We start from the raw sequence: 22751 nt of genomic DNA on the forward strand, positions 1-22751 counted from the left end.
AAAAACAAAATATAAAAAGGTCAAAACATAGAACCAAAATTCTGAAATCCGTACACGACTTTATATTAATATCAAGACGAATTGCGAAGATTTGAAATTTCGAAATTCCGTGTTCTGACCTTTTTATTTTTCTACTCCTTCATACCTCGATTTTCCCTACTTTTAAATTCAATAAATTAAGTTTTTACTCCTTTAAAAATTCGATATTGCGACCCTTCTATTTTTGAAAAGAAAGAAAAAAATACCAGGGGAAATGCTCACCTTATGGCGCTGAATATCTCGTGAAAACCGGTACCCTGATGACTCGGAAGATCGCAGGTCGGCAGGGGATGAAGAAGGGGTAGTCGATGACAGAGAACGCTGTCGCTGTTGCGTTTGCTGCCGTTTTCCCTGTCGGTGGGCATAGGGACAGGCCCAAGGCCCAGCGGAAGTCGAGGAAGGGTCGCGGGCCTCGTCAGACTTCCGTAAGCCGTTGGCGCTCCGCGAGGAAGCGACGAGTAGCATCGGTTCAGAGGCAGAGTTCCGAGGGTGCTGGAAGCGCAACCGCTGCTCCCCGAACCAGAACCGGAACCTGAAAAAAGGAATCACTGATCAATGGAAATTTGCAGGGGTCAGTTTAAGATGAAAATGAGGAAAAACAAACGATTTTCGAATTAAATCGATCCTTTTTTCCCGATTCATCGACTATAATTGATTGATCGAGAGACTCGATAATTTTATCTCACAATCGGTTTTTGTTTTTTTAACACCACGAACGATGCAATACACAGTCAATTTATGCGATTATTGTCTTAATTACTAACAATAAGTACCTATTTGAATATTTGTGCCTGAAATTGAAAAATATTTTTAATGAAACTGTAAATTATCAACAAAAAAAAATTCCGCTATTAAGACCGCATACTGAAATTTACGAAATTTTTGTTTTATATGCATCGTTTCAAAACAATACGAAATAATCGAATAATCGGTTAATTTTTATCGATTCAATCGAGTCATGTTGGATGATTTTTTTGGACTCGATTAATTTTATCCTGGTGGCCATTTCTGGTTTATTTATGTTTATTCAACGTTTGATTCCTTTACACTGAGTTTCAACGGTAAAAAATTCGCATCTCTGAACTTTTGAAACTTGGAATTTCAAGCCTTCTACCTAATCTCTCGATCCTGCACTGGCCGTGGATATACGGCGTTAGCATACGAAAACGTGAGGTGCCTGGTTCGGTGGCACATTCACAACACGTGGCAATTCGCTCCTCGTCCTCTATTTTCATCTGCAAAAGCGACTGCAGTTCGTGCAGTTCGTGAACAAGTCCTGAGAATGCGTCGTTTCGATCGCTTATTCCGTTTATTCTCCCTCACGTTCGCGTTAAAGCTCTCGAAATTTTCTCCACTTCACGAACTCGCGCTTCCGAACTTGGGTAGGTATTTTGACGAAGTTTCACCTCAGCGTTTCGGCTCGTTTTATTTCTCCGGGGAAGGAAAAATCGCGGCGACGTTGACGAATTCGTTTTCGCATTTCCCCGAAGAGGAAAGTTCCATTTCCACCTCTCCGAAGGTATCTAAATCGTTTTCTATTGGCAATTATCAGCCTTCGGACGGACGGGCGCGATAATAGAAGAAGTAAATTGAAAACGGGTGTCTGAACTTCTCTTTCTTTATCCCTCTTTCCTCAATACCCGACAGTTCTGCAATACGTCTACGTCAAGTTTAAACCTCGAGGCGAGGGGCAATTGGTCTGAGTGGTTCCGCAATTCCGGGAAAAATACCTACCGACAAAGTGCGCAACCGATAACAAATCTATCATGGATTTTCAATATTAGACACAACAATTTTACGCTGCTTGTCGAAACAATTATCTATTAAATAAGTTATACCTAAACGCGAGAGGCGTCTCAGGGGATGAAATTTTCTTTTATCTCGCAGCTGTGACACCCCCTAAAAATGATTATAAAAATGGCGAAGAATATCCAAAATCGTTGACTGTTATCCATTTTTGCAAATCATTTGTCGACGCTTTTATCCCGATTTTACGACTTTTCGCAGTTTCACTGCAGGAACACGTGTGACAGATTTTTCAAAAATTCAATCTGCGTTAGACGAAAGATGAAAAAATATACATAAAAGAAAGGAGGGAAATAGGGACTGTACAAGGGAGAAAGTATCTGTTGGGGTGGAAGATGATAAGAGGCATAAAAAATGCAGAGAGTAACAAAAAGTGGAAGAGAATGCGAAGGGGGAAGAAAACTATCGGTAAACTGTCGCCTCGAGGAGTTTCATACACGTAAAATAAGGGACAGCGTTACGCGGACAGAAAAGAGTCTTCGACTCATCGTCCAGATTCTTTTTCCCGTCGTCAATCGATCTGTCAACCCATTTCAAAGCGGCGATAAGACAGATACGCGGTTGTATTCCGAAGTCGCTAAATCATTACAAGAAGAGACCTGACCCAACGTCGAGTATTTCTGATCGCCGGAACGCGCGCAATAAAAGTCCAAACTGGCGGAAAAAGAAAGACGGGCGAAAAACGCTGACGGATTAATTGGTGTGAGAAAGATATAAATAAATAAAATAATACGAGGGAAAAAAGAGACCCCGTAAGGTCGGAGGGGTGAAAAACAAGAGACCGAGGGACGTAGATGAGTCGTGGAAAAATTCTGCAGGCGCCAATTATCGGGTCGCCTGCATAGTTTAGGCGATAAATTTCAAACCGAATTGGATCCTCCGTGTCTGTGTTTTTTTTTTTCTTTCTTTCTTCTCTTGTTTAATTTTCGGCAAAAAAAAAAAATAAAATAAAAAGTTGTTCGAGTATTGGATTTTCGGTGCGTCGTCAGTTTCATTTCGTGGACGAGAAATTATTACAGCGTCGCTAAAATAATACGATCTAGGAGTTATTTTTCCCCCGCTTGTTTCTAGGTCGCGCAGCAATCCTTGATTTATAGCACCAATCAATTCGCCGGGAATAACAAGTGGAGGACTACGCAAAAGTATTAGAGAAACTTTTCGACGAGGAGAAAAACAATATTGAACGTTGTCGAAAATATCTCGGTGAAGAATTTCGGGTATTATTTGTCCGATGATATTGTTGTTATATTTTCAGTCTGTTTTTAATTATTTCCTCTCGCGTACTTACGTATACGCACATAGTGTAATGCAAATATTTGTAAATATTGTTAATTTAATATTCTCGCGTCAATGAACGCGTTAGAAAGTTATCATTTCCACAAGTCGGAGAGAATTAATTCTTCCGGTTTGTTAGCCACGCCGAATCTCAATCTCTCCTCTCACCCTTTCTCTAATCTACTAGAAGTTGAACTTGAATAACGAACAACATTACAGAGTATAACCAGAGCAACGCGCAACGAGATTACCGCAATCCCGAGTGCTTTTGGCGAACTCTCGTTCGTCTTAAGTGAATGAGACGGGGCGCGGTGAGGGTGGGCAAAATCGGGGGCGGTAAAACAGGGGGTGGAAATGGAGGAACCAGCTATTGCGTATAACCCATTAAGGAGGGATGAGAACGGGGCTTGACACTGTTGATTAATACGCGGGATAATCGCGAGTTGCGAATCGGTGGAATTAAGCGGGTTGGGAGAATATACTCGCGGTTGGAAATCGGAATTTGTCGGGGATCCGCTCCCTGACGCATCTCACCCCCTTCACACCCCTTATTCGCGAAATTCTTATTAATATCGGCGTTGTCTGGTGCGTTGAAAAGCCGCGAGATGCTGCGCGCGAATTATAAATCGCGAATTTATTCCCCGGGTATAAAGCCAAAGCTTAAAGCTGTACCAGCCTGCGCACTTCTCGTCAACATTCAGCTGCCAGGCGTCTTTTAACCGAATAGGCCTTCATCTTTATTCATATTAACCCTGTATTATAATATAGCCTGTTTTACCGTAGAAGAAGGATCTTCAATTTTCTCGCATGAAGTCTACAGAGTATATTTATATATGTATATATGTATGTATGCAGTGTGATAGGTAATACCTTCGTAATACATACTGGGAAAATGAGTTTGCCGAAATTTAAATAACCCTGTCAATATATATATATAACGTATACAGAGTCTTGATTTTGCGGTATTCGCAAGAAAATTTGGGGGAGGGATTTGTCAAGTTTAACAATTATGCTGCTAGTTTTTTACGCGTGATCACAAAAAATCCAAGGACATTTTGAGGACATTTCCTGGTTTTCAAGAACATTCAGGAAGAAATAAAAATACGGCCAAAGTAAGAGTAACCAATTTTTAAAAATACTTTTACTCAGTAAACACAAATAAATATATCGTTCGCGGCAAATCTTAAAAATAGATTATTTCCAGGACTTTTCAAGGATAAGGCAAATTCAAGAACATTTCCAGGACCTCAAGGACTTCCGGGATCACTGGAAACCACCATGGTTAGCTTGAAATTTTTTGAAAAACAAAAAAACAAAAAAAATTCAACCTACGTTGCGTTTAAAGATATTATTGAAAACTTCAATCATTTTATCGTATGTATAACGAAATTCGTTAAATTTATTACGTTCACGTCGTATTTGAAAAAGAAAAATTGACGCAAGTTGTGCGAAAGATATGGAGAAATCAAATTTGTCAGGTACAGATGTGTTATAGTAAAAATGTGATATTTGCATGAATCACTCATCCTATAAACTCCGGCAAAAGATACGCAAACGTCACCCGTATCACGTGTGTATAGAAATGTTTACGCAGCTACAACTCGCGGAATGCGGGAAGCTGAAATTCGGGAATATATATATATTATATATATCCTTGGCCATCTTTCACTCTCTCTCTCTCTCTCTCTCTCTTTTTCCCTCTTTCGAAGAGTTTGAAAATAGGCTGTTTGCTGACACGCTGATATTCAAATGATATCTCTCGGCTTGCGGCACGTATAACCGTATATATAAAAGATAGCGATATATCGAGAAACGGGAATCGTGCTTAGGTATGTACACCGAAATTGATACAGCTTCCCAAACTCCGTCCGCACTTTAGGTATATCCAAACTTTATATCCGCATTCAAACCCCCCTTTTTCTCCCTCTCGTGTTTTTCGTCGTTATTTTTGTTTATTATTTATTTATTTTTTTTTTGTTTTTTACTGGTATCAATAATTTTTCCCATTATTTTTGTTCTCATTCCTTGGCAACGATCACCTCGTATCGGAAAATATTAGGATTAAAATTACACATCAGGCTAGGATGACGATACGTAAACAGGGGGGTAAAGTTTTCAAGGATTTCTTCACTTTACGATCTTCGACGATAAAGAAACAAAGAGAGGAAAAAGAAAAGAGAATTAAAAATGAAATTATAAACTTAACACCGTACGATAATTTGTATTTATATATATATATATCAAATTCTTGATGACGTATTGATTATTTATATTATAAAATTTCCTCTTCCTTTTTTAAATTGGCAAAAGATTAACTCACCCATGCTGATTCCCGAGCTTGACGGATCCTCGTTTTTGGCACCCCAACTTCCGGCGAGATTCAGGGCGAGGAGAGGCCGCTCCTTGAGGAGTTCAGCGACCGAGGCGAGTCCTTCACGGCCACATCCCAGATGGGGCAAATGGAGAGCCTGGACCTGGACGCAGCTTCTTAGGGCCTCGCAGACCCTTGAAACTTGTTCACCGGACAAATTCATGTCCAAAACTAAGCGAGCCAATTGCGGCGAGGCGTTGGCCAAGCCCCGACAGAGTGCGCTGACAACGCACTCGAGCCTGAATTGAAGAACGAAAAAAAAAAATTGACAAATTTTCCCCTCGTCTACTCCGAGTAAGTGTTCGATTATCGTTTAACCCTTTGCGGTACAGCGTCTCGTATACGAGACACCTTTTTTGAATCGGTTATTCAAGTTTTATATTTAACTTTTTAGATATCGCAGTCATTTTTTTGCACAATTGGACTTCTGAGACTTCAGTGTTGTTGTTTTAATAGGGATTATGATGATTCCGCGAATATAGTTAGTGCTATAAATAAATAAATAAACAAAGTGTTGAAAATGTCTGTTTTTGCAGGATAAATGTAATTCTGGGAAAGCTATGGGGACTAGAAAAGCGGAACTCGGTAATCTTTGGTTTTTGGGGTCGCTGAAAACGAATCCGTCGTCAGAATTTGAAAACTCAAGATGGCGGATCCAATACGGCGGGCTCTAAATATAAAATTTGATTCTATTCGCTCATATTAGACCCACCATTTTCGCTTTCGAAAGTTTCTCAGATCTGGCCCCATTTTTGATGACCTCGAGAACCTCTAAATACACAGTTTCAAGAAATTTGAACTGCAACGAAAAGTGTACGCTTCAAAGGGTAAATCGAGTACAATAAAACATTTCGCATTTCTATATTATATCGGTGAATTTCTGTGAAACTCAACGGTGAACGCCTGCCGATAGGCAACCGAAGCTACATCACTCACGGCGAAATATCCAAAGTGCAGCTTCGGTTGCCTGTCGGCAGGCGTTCAGCGTTGAGTTTCACAGAAAACTCTCGGCTTACAGCGTATAATGGTAAGCGTGTTATTAACGAGATGGAAGACCCGGGGTACTTTGAAAGTTCGACGATAGGTCGACGTGTGTATGATGTCTATGATGAACCGGGTAATACGGATCGCGGCAAACGCTTCGGATACATACTCAAAGTACTTGCTGCTCGGAAGTTTGAGCGACAAGTTCTACGTGCAAAGTTACGTAAACCTCTACGGTATATGGATACAGATACGGTATAAGCTGAAAATATAACAATGCATGCACACGCTGCATTATATGCAACCCCGCCGTTACATCGACTCGACAAACTTCTCCGGCACAATCTGCAGTCTATATGCGAGTAGAGGCGCCGAGCATTGTGACCCTCGAGTTATCTGGGTTTCGGAATAGTCACAGGGTGTATACTTCGGTATACACAGGCGGAGTAATCCGGTTTAATTGAATATTCTTGATACTGTGCTGCGAAATTTGCCTCGTTTCGGCAGGAGTGTTGTAATTGAAAAGGAATGCTTCAGCTTTGAAACAAATCTACGAAGTCCAGCTGACTGCAGCTGTTTAGTAATACCCACCGAGTCTATAACGCAGTTGTATATTAGATACTATCAGCGAAAATAAAACCAAGCCTTATCAAATTTCCCAAATTTTAAAAAGTGAACTTTTCATTTCTCGTACGATTACAACAGTTACCGATACCAAGATTTTTCTAACACATGTATAAGCGTAAAGAAACGGTGAGTTGTGGAATTAATCGAATCGACTCACCTGTCATGCGCCGACTCCTCCAGACAGGTAATGACGAGTTCGAAATCGTTGAGTCGATTTTTCCCGAGCACGCTCTTCAGGTGACGAGCAAGCCGCTGAGCCTCGTCCACCGGAAACTCGTGCCCGAGAAGCGAGGTGATCCTGACCAATCTGACGCTCTCGTTTGCGGCAAGGGCCTCAAAAAAGTCGTCAAGAAACCTGGGATCCGAGCCTCTTTCGACCTGAAAAACGACCTCGAGAGCCTCGAGCGTGCAGGCGGAGGACTCGAGGATGCGGGCCCAGCCCTCAAGCTCTATAGGAACAGTGTGGACGAGGGGAGCGACGCGAGGCTCGTTGGGAGCGGGCCCAAACCCGGGGCCAGCACCGACGAGCCTGCAGACGGCGGTGATGTTGCCGTCACTTGCGCCGGCCGATTTAAGGAGGGAGAAGACGGCCCGCGGCGGAACCTCGAGGGGGCAGAGCTGGTTTAGGATCAGGTGGGTCTTGGGGCCCAGCAGGCCCGCGAGGTGCCCGATTATACCGGCGGGAAGGCCCTCCAGCTCTCGGCGCAGGATGTTGGCGTACTGAGCAACCGAGGTTAGGTAATAGGCGGCCAGGAACTCGGTGACTGCCGCGTGGATCGGTGTGAAAAGCTCGGGCTTCCTGCGCTGGCCAAAGGTCAGGCCCCGCGTGAGGAAACCCAGACGCGTCACTTCTAACCCCCCACCTCGGGCCCGAAGCTCCGCCTCCGTGTAGCAGCAGCGCCCCTCGCGGAGCGCTCCCAAAGCCAGTCGGCCGAAGTCCTCCAACCGCTTTCTGCAGTGACCCGGTATTTCTTCGGTGTAGGAGAGTGGCGGGTCCAGGCTTCGCTTTACGATGCATTTCACCGCTGCTTGGACCAGTGCGCTCCCTTCCTCCGGGAGGCTGCCTGAAGGGGGTGAAGGAATTTTTAATTAGCCATGAGAGCGAAGGTGGAAAAATAAATGACACGGGGAATGTCGGATGGAGAATTTTTTTCTCAGTCTTTTGCCAAAATCGAAAAAATCGTCCGCGAAGAATTCACGTTTCGTTTCGCTTTCGGTTACTTCGTGATTGGAAACTTGGACTTTTCGTTAATGCAAAAATATAACCTTCAAAATTGACTGTTTTTTTTCTTTTTGTATTCTTCAATAAAAAAAAAAAAAGTATTTTATTTAGTACCTCAAGTTTTTCATTTACGTATGCAATAACTTCAATCTACGCGTTACAAATATTCCTATAAGCGAAATAAAGGTTTATGCAATTACGGATCAAGAATCGTTTTCAAAGTTATTTCAAGCTGATTTTGAACAAATGAAATCGATTTCTTGCAATTTCTAAGATGTTGTGACCAAAGTACGTCGCGATTACAACGATTAACTATCCTCTGGACGTCGAACTTACTGTCTTTAATACAAGTTTTGGACAATTAATTTCATCTAGTTTGCCTGAAATGCGAGCTGTTCATTGGTGCTCTGAGTTAATAATAACGAATCCGTCGCCCAGCCTTTACCTTTCGAATCGAACCCTCCCCCAAAAATTAGTTCAATATAGCGTACAACGTACCCGAGTCCTGGTAGAGCGAACACAGCATAACCCATCCAAGGGGATGTTGTCCAAGTTGTCGAACGGGTTGCGGCTGGGCGTTAAGGACCTCGAGGAAGTCGCGTACGCGATCGGCGATGTCGTTGTGGATGAAATAGGCCGCGCATAATCTCTCGACGTGGGGCCACTCGAGGCCAGCGAGGTTAACGCGTCTCTGAACGAGGGGCGAAAGGGCCCCGGAATTCTTGGGCGAGCAGGTGACCAGGATGCGGGCGTCGGGGAAGAGGCGACCCTCCAAGAGGTCGATCGCGTCGCTGAGGGAGGGCCGGCCTCCCACGCACTCGTCGTACCCGTCCAGGACGAAGAGGACGCGGTCCTCCATCAGGTGCAGCGTTCTCCACACCTGGGTAGCCGCGTCCCCCAGCCCCGATGTCCGTGGCAGTAGCTCTCGCGACAGGTAACTCAGCACCGAACTTCCCCGGAGTTCACGGAGCGGCACGATCAGCGCCAGTGCCGGTGAACCGCCGTCGACCTGAGTCGCCCATTGGTGCAAAAGCCGCAGGCACAGCGTCGTTCGACCGCTGCCTGGTCCTCCTTCGATAGCCACTCGACGAGGCGCTTCCGACACCGAGCCGTCACTGAGCTGGAATTCATTGATATTCGTTGGTTGAGGTCTACTCTCGATGTGAGAGTACGTTGGAAGATACCCGAGATGCATATCGCCGATTTCATTCATTTTGCGATATTTTTCAGGGGACCTAAAAATATTCGATACGTATTTTATTTTTACGCGCCAACTCAGAAGTTTAAGAGGTGTGGGTCACCCATAAAGGTTAAAGAAGTGCAACTCCAGAGTGTTTCGATAGCTTCGGTAAAAGTCGAACTTACCGTTTGATCTCGACAATTTTCGAGCTTTATATGGTAATAATATTACCGTGCACGGTTCACCTGATTCTGTGCAACGACGCGTAAAGCAATTACATTACAAGTGCCCGTATCCGCGCTGCAGATATTATATCGCATATCTAGATACATATGTAGATCATTTACAGAGGCACGATTCACCCAGCAACACAAATTTTCGTAAATTTAAATATACAGCTAGGATGTGCCTACTCTCCCGAGAGAACGTCGTGTATAATATTATATCATATGCATAGCGATACGCATAAGTATGTAAATAATACAGCCCCTCCCCCAGCAGTACATTTCCATGTAAACCAAGCACCGTTGAATACAGTTTAGTTCTCGAGGTACATTTATACATATACCTATACGTAACATGTCCAACCGGCACAGAAACCTCTCCACCTTTGCATCAGATACTAATTTGCATTCCATTGAAGCGACCAGCGCGGTGGCAGTTTGGAAGCATTAGTATAATTAGCGACAGTATGAACCAGTTTACAGAATTGTCCCCCAGTTTCCACCCGACGTCAGACACAAATTGAAAATAATATCCCCCAAGCCAGGCCTGGTACTTTTGCACAAAGGTAAACCTCGAAATCGCGCAATTCGCTATGATCAGAAAAAGGAAGGCACCGTAAACTGGAGAAAAATCGTTTCTTCTCGAGCTGGTTCCATTAGCAAAGTGATGCATCAGAAGAGCGAGAAAAACGTGCACAGAACTCTCGGTATCGCAATATCGGTACCGATGAATATACGCCGCACGCACACTACAATTCCAACGGCATTATTCGTTCCTCGTAAAAATGTTGGCGTGCGCGTTTTTCGTTGCCAATTTATCATACTTTGGTTTGATATCTTGGGCTGCGTTATATCGCGTGTGTGCGCGCTTCTCGCGTAGGGGTTTGTTTCGGAGAACAGAACTGGCTACCCGCTACTCGGAGGATTGAAGCTATAAACCGACGGAAGTCTATTTCTTTCTTCTTTTCTTCCTCTCTTCCCGTGCCTGTATCTCACCAACAATAAAATACATCCCGCGATACTCTCTGATCCGCTCCAGGTAGCCTCGTCTCATCTGTTTATCCACGGTTGAAGAACCCCGCGAATCCCACCCCGTTTCGACTTCTTCCACCGCCTGATTCCTTCCTTGAACCGTGATCGGTAAAAATCGAGGATCCCTTTCGCCCGGGGAACTTCTTCCGGTTATATTTTATACCGGTGAAAACGGGGCTAATCATACAGTCGACGTCACTCAAACTATCCCTCCTCTTCTTGGAAATTGTATCTCTTTCTCATTCACGAGTAAAATTGGTTCCAATTACTTCCGTGGTACAAAAGTCTTGAATGTTTTTTCTGCGTCACATCATCCCTCGATCCTTCTCTACCACTTTTATAATCTGATTGAAACTGTCGCGTGTACAATGCGCGAGTGTTTGCAGCTGCGAAAAGCCGTTCGTAATGCAGTGGTAGACCGGGGAATTCCAATTATCTGTATAATCATAACATGAACAGTCGGAATGGCACACTGCCCAATTTCCACCGTCCTCCGTTTCCCCCAGGCACGGAAAACTCGCGATACCGTTTGCGTGTTGTTTGTTCGGTGCACGCGGTAATATTGCGCAGTCCTCTATCGGCCGGTCCAACCCTAAACATACTGTGAAATTTCAGGTACCCCATGTGCCTGGTTTCACAAGAAATATCTCCAATTGTTCCGTTAACTATTCGAGTAAATGTACAATTTTTATTCCATTGCCTTCACAATTTATGCAATAAGGGGTTAAAAACGGTTACCTTAATGCAAACGTATCAAAAAGGGGTTGATTAACCAAAGCGAAAATCGACTCACCCTAACGGGAGCGAAGATCTGGTCGATTTTTATGTTCTCGAGGCGATGCTCCTGCTCGCTTTTGTGAATCAGCTGTAGATGAGGCTGAAAATGAGCCGGGCAGAGGGTGCCAAGAGGTAGAGGAGCCGCCCACGCCGGAAGGTGGGGTGGATCCCTGGTCCCCAATTCCCTGTAGAAGGTCTTCAAGAATCTGCAACAATGCCGTGAGAGAGGATTAGTCGATGCAACAACTTATATACATAATCAAAAATAATCAGAGGGATATTTTTCTTCTTGTATTATGCAGTCGGTCTTGGTCTGGATATTTCAAAAATCGATTTTTCTTAAATTTTATTTCAGTAATGTTCATACATTCAAGTATATGTGCTGAAAATTTCACGTCAATTCGACAAATATTTTCAAAGTTACGCGTATAATTTCAAAGACGCCCTGGAGCGTATGAAAGAGCTTTGGAAACTTTGAACGCGTTTTTCTCAAAATAATGTTTTCAAAGCCGGTGAACGAGATTTCTCGGAAACGGCTGAACCGATCAGTATCAAATTTTTATGCAAGCTTTATGAATATATTTTCCAGTCCTTGATCGAAGGCTTTTTCTCGCCGATAAATATTTTCCATTTCATAAACAGACAAAGGCGAAAATTTTTTTTTAAAAGCCACCGTTTTATGAGAAATTAATGTTATGCATATTCGTTCGATCAATGATCAGATAATACCTCGTATTAACTAAATCTGTTTTTGTTTTTTCACTTCGGATGATCCAGTCTAGAGATATCTTGCTCACCGGAAGAAGCCTTCTTTTAGAGGTGCTCTAGCAGTTTTAAAAATCATTATTTTTGTAAATAAAATATATCAGAACGAAGTTCAATATTACCCCAATATGTACATAACTTTTTCTATCCATAAATCGAAATACTGTTGCCTGGTAAAAAATCCTTGAAAAATTGCTGTTTTTTTTTTTTTTGAGCCTCCTGACTGCGTAGAACCCCTCAAGATTACTGCAATTAGTAGCGAAAAAAGTGCCATGCGACCGAATCATGGATGCAGCGTCAATTCCGTTCGATTTCAGCACGAATTGAAATCTATTCCTCCTTCCACCACGGCTGAGGTACTCGTGTAACCTTTGATCTACGCGAAACCGGATTCGACAAATGTTGACTCGGTTGATCAGTCAAACGAGATACCCACCCCGCGCACCTCGCGGCAAATGTGCTTCGGTACTTTATACCGTAAACATGATATGGTAATGCCTTCTTCCGCCAACAGACGACAATGAACCAAGCTTCGCGGTTTTTTACTCCTCATTTATATTCACTTATTGATTGCTTCTTTCTTTTTTCTTGAATTTATTTACCTACCGCAGAAACGATGCCTTGTTGGACGGAAAACACGCTTCTGTAATATTCGCACAATACACGAGTCCGATCCCGACTTCGCAGAAGTACGTTCGACAAATTTCAATTTGTAGAGTTTTGCACTCTGCGGATCGTCGAAGATTAAACGATGTTCCGGTCGCAGAATGCCCGCCGAGTTTCGGTCGAAGGTTGGATGGAAACTGTTACAATTGACAAACGGCTGACTATCCGAGTTCGGTTCGCGAAATTTCAAAAGTCCGGAAACGCGTTTTAGTTCAAAGTTGCACCGTGCCGTCCGGATTTTCGGTCAGTAAAAACCGAAACCGACTACTTTCTCAACTTCGTTGCTTTCGTTAATTCTAAAGAAAAAAAAAAATAAAATAAATAGACAAAAATACACCGATTCAAGCTAACCTGAGCAATCTTCCGAGCGGATCTCTTTCCGGGGATGAAGGTCCTCCGACTCCCAGACGACGAGACGACGCTCTGGCGCTCGAAATGTAAGCCGTTGGTGCTGGTGGCGGGCTGCAAGGTGGACAACATATCGGACTTCCGCCTCCAGGTGTTGAGAGGGTGTAGCTTCGCTCCAATTCCTTAAACAAGCCATAAAAGAGACCGGAATTTAACTTCCTACCTTCGTAGATTCAACTTTCATTTTGTTTATTTGTTTTTCCCTCAATCATATGGTAAAAACATACATATCATTTGCAAGCAACGAATTACAATTGTGATAATTTTTGACTGAATTCGGTTTAAATTGCTATCTCTGGCAGAATAAACGGCCAAATTTCACGCAATGAGTGTTAATTAGGGGCTCGTGTTTTTCTCCTATTTATTACCTAATGCTGACCGTGAGGCTTTCTTTATCGTCCTAAAAACGAGACGGAACGGGAGAAAACAAAAAAAAGTAAAACAAATAAAATAAAAGGAACAAAATAGTCCTGGAGGTAAAACCGGGCGAAGACTAATTGCCTGGGATTAGACCTCGTTGCTCTAACCGAGACCTGCTGTTGCTGACCACTTGTTATAATGAAAGAAAACTGCGGTAAGAGGAGCTTGCGCATTATTAACTGCCCGCAGTGAAAAGGACCCGAGAGCAGGAACCACGTACAACTACACGTGTAAAGTCTTCCTGGAAATTGAGATGAAATTATATTTAAAAACTGCATGAGCCACTTCGCGGTGAAAATTGGGGTAACAAATTTTTTCGTATTTTATTCATAGATGCTCGCGAATGCGAATGAAATGCTTGATAAGTGGATAATTAAGCGATAGGGGAAAATGAATGGAATGAATTAAGAATGTGCGAGTGAATAGAACGGAGGATAAAAATCGAGGAACGATTCCGAGTGTTTAATAATTTCCGATAAAAGCTTTGTCGGATCAGTTTAATTAAACCGGGGGGCGGGGTATCAAACAAAGAATGAGAGAAAATGTAGAAAAAAATTTGGCATTCCCACGCCGTGAAAATCGTCTCTGATATTTATTCACCGCGTTATCCGTAATCCTGGGATCCTTTGCCAAGAATCGTGAATTTCCGCGAATACCGAGAACCCCAGTTTATAGAACCGGAAAGAAGAAAACTGAACACGGTCCAGGTGGAATGCCGAATCTATATGGTGGAAGTGCTCTCATTGTATACCTATACGCTTTTCGTTGCAAGCTCTGGAAGCGCGGTTATCGCGGAATACGCTATGTACGGGAATAATCAAAGCCGCCGCGAAGCGGGGAAAAAAAGGGGAAAACTTTTAGGGCGAAAGAGATAGCTGGAAATTTCGAGAGGTTGGCTCAAAGAGCAGCTTTCTTGGCGATTTCTTTTCTACCCGATTAAAATATCTGCACATAATAGTAGAATGATCCTGCACAGCGAAGACTGCAGCGAATGAAACGTCGAGAGATTTATACGCTTAACAACGAGAGGTTTTTTCGCGGACGGTGAAAGGTGAATTGATTAAGCCGGATTAAAGCATCGAGTAATTAAGAGATACCGGTAATTAATTCGACTTATTACAGAGCTTTTGCTAAAACCTCGCAATTTTTGCAATTCTCCACAATTACGGATCCACTTTGAGGTTCTTTAGGGTTGACTGAACGTACCAACGTATTTCGTACATTTTTTCCCCTCAGAAAATCAAGTTTTTCACTGACACGGTACCGAGGATGAGACCAAAAGCTGGGGTGGTGGTTTTGGCCTTTCGGGTGGCTTGAGTGGTTTAAAATATTAACCCGATTCAGAGACGCGGGCAGCAGAAGAAAGAGATCATTTTTCAATGTCCAGGAAACGAATGGGGAGCGAAACATCGACGTCGGCGATGCAAGTTCGCCGGGATCTGGGGGAAAATAATGAAAAACAAAAAATAACTAACCAAAGCAGGAATGCAAAAAAAAAAGTTGAAAAGGCCCGTTTCTCCAGTTCGCAGCGAGTCCGTGACACACGACGCACACAGCTTGAAGTCTACAAAGTTGCCGCGGAAACAATTCCGGTGAAAACAAGACAGCTGTCGAATAAGTTTTCCCTCCTAATTCCCCCAAGTTTTTTTTTGTTTTTTTTTTTTTCCAGCAGGACGTCGTCCTTCGTCCTCCGTTTGGCGGGTGAATTCTTCAGAGGGTTCAGCGATAAAGCATACCTCCGCAATCTGTAGGCAACAAGACTGTCCCTCAGGCATTAAAGTCCACGTCTCGGTTGACGGGAGAAAAGTCTTATAAGGAGGGGGTGAAAGCTCGCCGAAAAGTTTCTTGCCGGGGGTAAAAATCGCGATTTGTTTCGCGCGCTCTCGAGGCCGGGCTGTTTATTAAGCTCACTTGTAAGCAGGCATGATACCTCGCTGAGAGCAAAGAGAGAGAGAGAGAGAGAGAGAGAGAGAGAGAGAGAGAGAGAGAGAGAGAGAGAGAGAGAGAGAGAGAGAGAGAGAGAGAGAGAGTCAAGTCGAGAACTCTCGTGCTCACTGAGTGCCCTCGGCGCTCTCTGCACCTTCGTCGGAATGATAAAAGAACGAAGGGAGGCCGCCCTCCACCCCTTTTTGAGTGGCAGTAGCCATTCTCTTCGGACTTCAGAATCCTCACCTTTGTTACTCTTGCCCTTCTCTCTTCCTCTCTGAATAACACTTGACTCCAGCTACCGTGTTTTGCAGCTCGCTCGATATTTCCGTGAGGGATGATGAACCGAGGGGCTGAATTTGAAATCAGATTCAGAGGGGATGAAGTTCCGAAAGCGCCTAATTCCGAATTATTTGATCGCGAAACTTCAAGTTAAGAAATCATACTTTGAAGAAACAACAGAGTTTCGAATGGTCGGAAGGCCGATGGTTCGAAGTTCCGAAAATTCATGTTACGGTAGAGCAGAGTTACAAAAAGTAAACTTACCATAAAGTAACATTCGGAAAATTAAAACATAATCGCACAGCGCGGTTTACTCGACGAGTGGGTGTAAAAAATATTGGAAATACCGAAAGTCGGAATGACCAGGGTTACAAACGTAAAAATATGGAAAATCCAAAACAAAGAAAGTGGTGAAATTTCACTAAGCCAGAAATTCATGGAACTAAAAATCTTGGATCACTCGGAATTTCGATGCTTCAGATTTTCAAATTTTCTCATTTTCGCACTTTCGGAACTTTGATGTTCCCTCAAACTTTGATCTCTGAACTTCAAGTTTCGCCATCAAATATTTCGAAATGTGGCTCTTTCGGAACTTTTTAAATTCAGAATCTCAACCCCGTTCCATCGAGTTGCTGCAGTCTGGTTTATACTTGGAGATAAAAGAAAAAAAAATATCAAAAACGATCGGTGATTGAGTACGTTTCCGGTCCGCGGAAGATCATCTTTTACCGGAAGCCGCGGGCCTTTTTGTTGCTGACAAATCCGCGAATTATAAGGAATCAGCGTGGTTATCTTATCTCTCAATTTTTCTCCCCTAGACGTTTCGCTGTTATTACAATATGCAAATGTTGCCGGTATCGCTATTACTATTATTATTCTTATCATTATTATTATCCTTCGACGTGCCGTATACTTTTTTTGTATATCAGTTATTATACACAGCCGCGTTAGGCGATTGTGTGCGGCGACGTTCGACGAGCTGGCGCCCCGCAAAACTACCCCCAACCCTTCGAACAAAGTCCGCACATCTACGCGGGACATGAACGAACACAGATCCAACGATGGACATCGAGGGTTGTGTACGGCCGGGAAAAGAGGAAGCGATTTTTATCTCGCCCCAAGAAGGGTTGAAGTTCGGTAATATCCACTTTGATTCCCTAAAACGACTCCGATATTTTGCCAAGGATGGAAAATTGCGGAAATCGTGTAAAACTCGCTGTTAAACGGTAACAAGAACAGCAACAGTGGGGAAAAAAATATTCAAAAAAAAAAGTAGGATAAATATTGACAGACTTTTTTTTCCAAACCGTATACGTTTTCGGTTTACCGACTTTGAGCCTGGTGAAAATTGCACCGTCGTTCCCTAAACGGTCCGGATGTTGAAACCGGAAGCTCGGAACTGCAAAACGAGTCAGTGTATCGTCCCGAGTTTTGTTCCCAACTCCTATCAACGATATCCTCGGTACACGCGCTGCTGAATATTCACGCGGTGAAAATATTCTTCCCTCCGCTCGGTGGCGTGACGGTTGAAAAAAATAAAATAGAGGAACGAAAAAAATGCAAAAAGCAGCGAACGCAAAGAGAAAGAAAGAGAAAAGGAAAAACGGAGGCTGAACTCGAAGCACGTACGTTGTATCACTCATTCTCCATTTTCCTCTTCGACTAGACCGCCTGCGGTTATATACACGAAATTTACACGACGTTTGGGATAACATTAAAATGTGGGGTGAATTTTTCTTTCTCTCCTCCCCCCCCTCGCCCGTTCTACTTCCTTTTGAAGAAGTAAAAATCTCTGTTTTACAATGTTTGCGCATTTTCCTTTTCACTGTCTTTTTTTTTTCTCTACTTTACTGTACTACGGTGGGGCTTAAAATCTCGAAAGAGCGAAAAGTCGAGGAATCGACTGGTCGAAAACCCGAAATTTTCGAGACACGAATTTTGAAAATTACAAATAATCAGTGCAACGTAATCGGGAGTTTCGATAAATCACCTAGTAGAATAACTGTTTTCCCAAAAGTTCATTTAACCAAAACCTCTTTTATCTGAAAAACCATTTTCATTGCAGTCTGTATTCCCGAATGAATAAAGCACAGAATGTGAAGATGTAGAAAAATGAAAGCTCCGAAATTAAACATTGAGATCGGCTGATACTCCGAACAGACTTCGGAGACTTTTTGGTTTCCCGCAATCTTCCACCACTGCTCGCAACACCGATTCACCCGTTTCCAATTCATTTCTCGCGAGTTATCGATAATCAATTTGGTCAGGTGATGCAGGTATCGACGCACATGCGAATTCAATTCGCGAAGGACTGTAAGACGAGCCGTAACGTAACGCGACGCGTGCAATGTGGACACGTCACTAACACCAGACGTATACCTGTGTATAAAACACGTTGAAAACTTTACACGGCAAGCTGATATTATATGCTGCAAAATAATACACCTGACGTATAATACATGAGATGCTGTTTATTCGAGCCGTTGATGTACAAACTATCGCATATCAGCTTGATTTCTGCCCGCACGGTTTCTCCTTTACTCGCTACCGCATTTGCTTTTTTATTCCAATTCCTTTTCGTTTTATTATTATTATCACCATTATTTCTCCTCCCTCTCTCCGCCATTTTTCCTTTTTTCTGCATCGTCTCCTGTTACTCGTGTCAACATTCGTACTCTCGATGTATCTGCACCGTGTAACGGCGGTGCAACATGCATGCAGTTTAAAAAAAATTTTTTTTTATTCTGCTCCGTAAATTTGATATCCAAGATTAGAACATGCAAATTCAACACGGGAGGATAAAAAGAGAGTGGCAATATATCCCGGGAGGATAATTCACGATTTTTTTTTTTTTTCTTTTATTCAACATTTTTGTTGCATTTGTTTCGCCGTTTATACGCATACTTTTCAGACACCTTTTTTCTTTGGGGATGGAAAATTACACGTCCGGAGCACCGAGCCGACCGATCGAAGATCTCGAATGTCCCTTGCGGGATATAAAACACATTGCAACCGGCTACGGCTTTTAGATCCCCCGAGAAATTATAGAAGCATATCGCCTTGCGACGGTTATAAATATTCGCACGTGTATGTCCTACCTGTAATAAAATGTGGCTAAAATTTTTCGAACAAATTCAGTTACGTCTATGCCGTGTGTACATATTTATTTGTGACACGTTACGCGTGAAAATACGAATCGGAAAATTGAATTATAATTTCGAAATACGTCACGCTTTAAAATTTAAATATTAATTTACATAAATTTGAGGAAACCATTTTTTTTTTTTTCTTACCATGAAAATAAGGAACAAATAAAAAGATCAGTGCGAGGAGAAAAAAAAAATGCTTTTCGTATGAAATTTTTTAACGAATAAAGCTATTCGATCAATTCGAGTTTCTTTTGAAAGCTACAAAGAACTTTGTTTTGTGTTTGAACGCGTATGAAAAAATAAAGTATATCCGAGTTCCACCTGAGATGTCCGGTTGTGTTTTTTCAAAGACGAAAATCGGGGTATCATTTAAGGATTGACACGTCCAGGCAGCACCGCCAAAGGAATCATCGATCCTTTCATTCTTCGTTCGCAACAAAAGCGATTTTTCACGAAAGTTTGTCGAATTATCTCACCACGTATCCGAGAGCTTTTACAGCGTCGTTTTATAGGATATTATAGGTTCTAGGAATGAAGTTCAAAATTACAGAAAATCAGTAAAATGAGAACGACGAAACGTAAGAAGTAAAAGAAAATGAGTTAAAAACAAAAAAAAAAAACACCCGAACAAGTCTTAAAACCTGAATTATAATTACTTCGAGTCAACGAGGCTTGGAAGCGAAAAAAGGAATCAGTAAAATCGGTACAGCGATGAAAATAAAGAACGAAAAGAAACGAACCATTACGGTCTCTGTTCACTGCGGTGTCACCGTAGATAAACACGTGTATTTGTCCAGGATCCGTTGGTCCTTGAGTCCTTTCCACGGATGTTCGAAAACAGGACGTTTCACGATCGATCCGACGAGTGCTCAATGTGTGGGTGAACCTTAATACACGTGCGTACATGTTGCCGAGGAAGTTGGAAACGCTTAGCCGCGTAATTTTCGCTTCCGAATCGGCGCGGATGTAGGTGTGACAGACACGCATTCACACACGGCCGAAAAACTTTTCCGATGTTTAAGGAGCGAGGAGGCCGAGAAATCGCTGCGTCAATACCGGCCAAGTTTCAAGAATTTTCTCGACACGTTGTGAAAATTGCCTCCTCGAGGACAGAATTTCCGATCGCAAGGATCGCGGCTTTAGGTTCGGCCGTTGCGTTATATACTTTTCACAATCTATTCGGCGAATGTTGTTCAACGTCATTGTCAAACTTTTCACCGCGATAGCGAGAAAAGTTTGACGTGTAAAAAAGTTGTTGCTAAAATTTAAACATCTCGTATACGAAATATTTATTCAGTCTCAACGATTCACCGCAGAGTTCGGTGAATTATATAAGGGGTTTTAAATTGATGGATTATATTTCAAGTAATATCGTTGCGTCTTGTGTTGAAATTTCAAGTTGATACGGGTGTAAGTGGAATTTCTCAAGGTTTAGGATAAATTTTCCGCAGCGGTTTTCAACAGCAATTAGTCCAATTTCAGTAAAGCAAATATACTGAGTAGCTCGTCTCCAGATTTCGGGCTAATGAGATAAAACGATACAAACAGTTCAAGTATATAATATATATGTATATATACGCACACGTATTATATACATCACAAACACGTATCGTATTCTCGGTACGAAATAAGCTTGAGAAGTTCAGAGGCTGAGCCGTGACGTTTTATTAGATTTCACCGAGAAGTTTGTTAGGCTGAACTTCGCGAAAACAGATTTCTGGCAGTTCTGAGTAAAAAATAGATGCTCGTGTACAGATAGAAAATAGAAAGCTGAACGATGTAGAGAATTGTTGAAACGAAGATGTTCCAATTCATTTGTAAAGGAGAATTTCAACACCTGCGGAATAAAAATAATTCACTTATTTTATTTAGCAAAATTGACTAATAAGATGAGGAAAGATACAACGATAATTATAACAACGTGTATGAGAGAAAAACAGAGATCGAGAAATTTCGGCCGGATATTATATAAATCGGTCAGACTTGTCAATTTCTCGGGCGTAAAAAAGAAAACTTTCACGACCCCTCGAATGAATTTTAACCCTGGTTTTGGCGAACACGTAGATGCGGTAAAATTTTCCGACACGGGAAAACTCGTGTGTCCCTTTTCTCCCCTTGCCCTTTTGACCGGCACGCAGGGATTCGTCCCTTTGAAACCGCCGAGCACCGAAACGAGATGCCAAAAATTCTCTGACCCGGATAGTTTGGCCAAACATTCAACTGATCGTATTTTTAAAAAAATTACACAGGTGAACAGAAAAAAATTTCAGACCTTCTATTCAGATAAATAAATTTCGTTACGTACCGATCACTTTCACTCCGATTACTGCGAATTAAATATGAAAAATGATATCTCAAGGGGGTTGAAAATTGAAGACATTTCACTTTGGTTCCAACTGTAAAAGGAAGATCAGAGGTGCAGTGGCTTTCGCATTAGCCGTTCGTCCCCTTTTTTCCTTGCGTCTGATGCGGGTTAAAAAGGGGGATGTTTTTTTTTTTTTTTTATTTTCCTCCCTCTCTTTTCCCCACCCTAGAGGGCGGCGGTGTTTTAAACGGTCTGAAATACGGAGGATCATAACTCGCGGAGTATTCGAAACGCAATAACAGGGTACAGACGGTGTGTGCGCCGTTTTACGAGCTTAATTACTATAAATTGTAGACTCTCGACTCGGCGACGGACGCCTTTTGCCATTAGTGCCATTCGCGTTGCTGCTGCTGCTGCTGCACGTTGCACTCGAGGGAAACAAAGCGCCACTGCTTATTATACCTACAGCCGAGCAAATAGCTTCTGGATTATATTTTTTTACAACTGTAATCTTAAATCCGCAAATATCGAGCCTCCGCAGGTATACAGGGTGGGCGGAAAAACGACGGGACCGATTTTAAACGTGAATAAATTTTTTCCCTTCAAAGCAAAAGAACGAATCTTTCATTTCGCGTCTGAAAATATGAAAAATCTTCATTCGTTGTTCAGATAGACGCTCTTGGAAAAAACAGATTTTCAAAAAGTCGCTGGGAAAATTAAACAAATTAAATTAACATTCAATATGATCGTTCAACTAAATTTCCTTCTGAAATCGCGATACGATAATTAATTCTGTCGTTTCATATTTTATTCACGATTCAAATCGGTCCCGTTTTCTTTTTTTCTTTCGGCTCACCCTATATATTTATATATATATATATATATATATATATATGCAACGTATAGAGGGGAGATATTTTCTTCTGTGCAGGAATTAAACGACTTTAGATTTCATTTCAGATACATCCGAACTTTCTTCTTCGCGCTTTCGCGATCGTCTAAAGGCTATCTAAATTCTCGCGGGGTTCCGCCCCTCAACTTCTTCCCCGCTGCGCTTTCAAACTCGCTGATTTCAAACATCGGGTACTCCCGGCTTTAGATGGATTCAACTTTTACTTCAACTGTATTTCCGCATTCAATCAAGACGCTTCTCGATGCACAGCAGCTGTTTAAAGCCCCAATTTCAAACTTGAAAGTTATTTTGGGGTAAAATAAGCTCTGAAGTCAGGTCGGAAAATTAACTCTATTCGAACAATGATCGAGGCTGGAGGATGAAACTCAAGCTTCTCGAGT

The 22751-nt window shown here is 42.4% G+C and overlaps 1 protein-coding gene across 1 annotated transcript in view; it reads right to left on the minus strand.

Annotated features, from left to right (window-relative positions):
- Positions 1-22751, minus strand: part of LOC124301813 (uncharacterized) — a 72064-nt gene that overhangs the window by 9999 nt on the left and 39314 nt on the right. The window contains exons 3-8 of the mRNA XM_046757254.1: positions 13320-13498; positions 11554-11743; positions 8823-9444; positions 7260-8166; positions 5441-5730; positions 262-571 (exon numbers count right to left, since the gene is read on the minus strand). Coding sequence (XP_046613210.1) covers positions 262-571; positions 5441-5730; positions 7260-8166; positions 8823-9444; positions 11554-11743; positions 13320-13498 — 2498 coding nt within the window. The remainder of the gene's footprint in view (positions 1-261; positions 572-5440; positions 5731-7259; positions 8167-8822; positions 9445-11553; positions 11744-13319; positions 13499-22751) is intronic.

The sequence above is a fragment of the Neodiprion virginianus genome, chromosome 4, assembly GCF_021901495.1.
Source record: "Neodiprion virginianus isolate iyNeoVirg1 chromosome 4, iyNeoVirg1.1, whole genome shotgun sequence".
Classification (NCBI taxonomy): domain Eukaryota; kingdom Metazoa; phylum Arthropoda; class Insecta; order Hymenoptera; family Diprionidae; genus Neodiprion; species Neodiprion virginianus.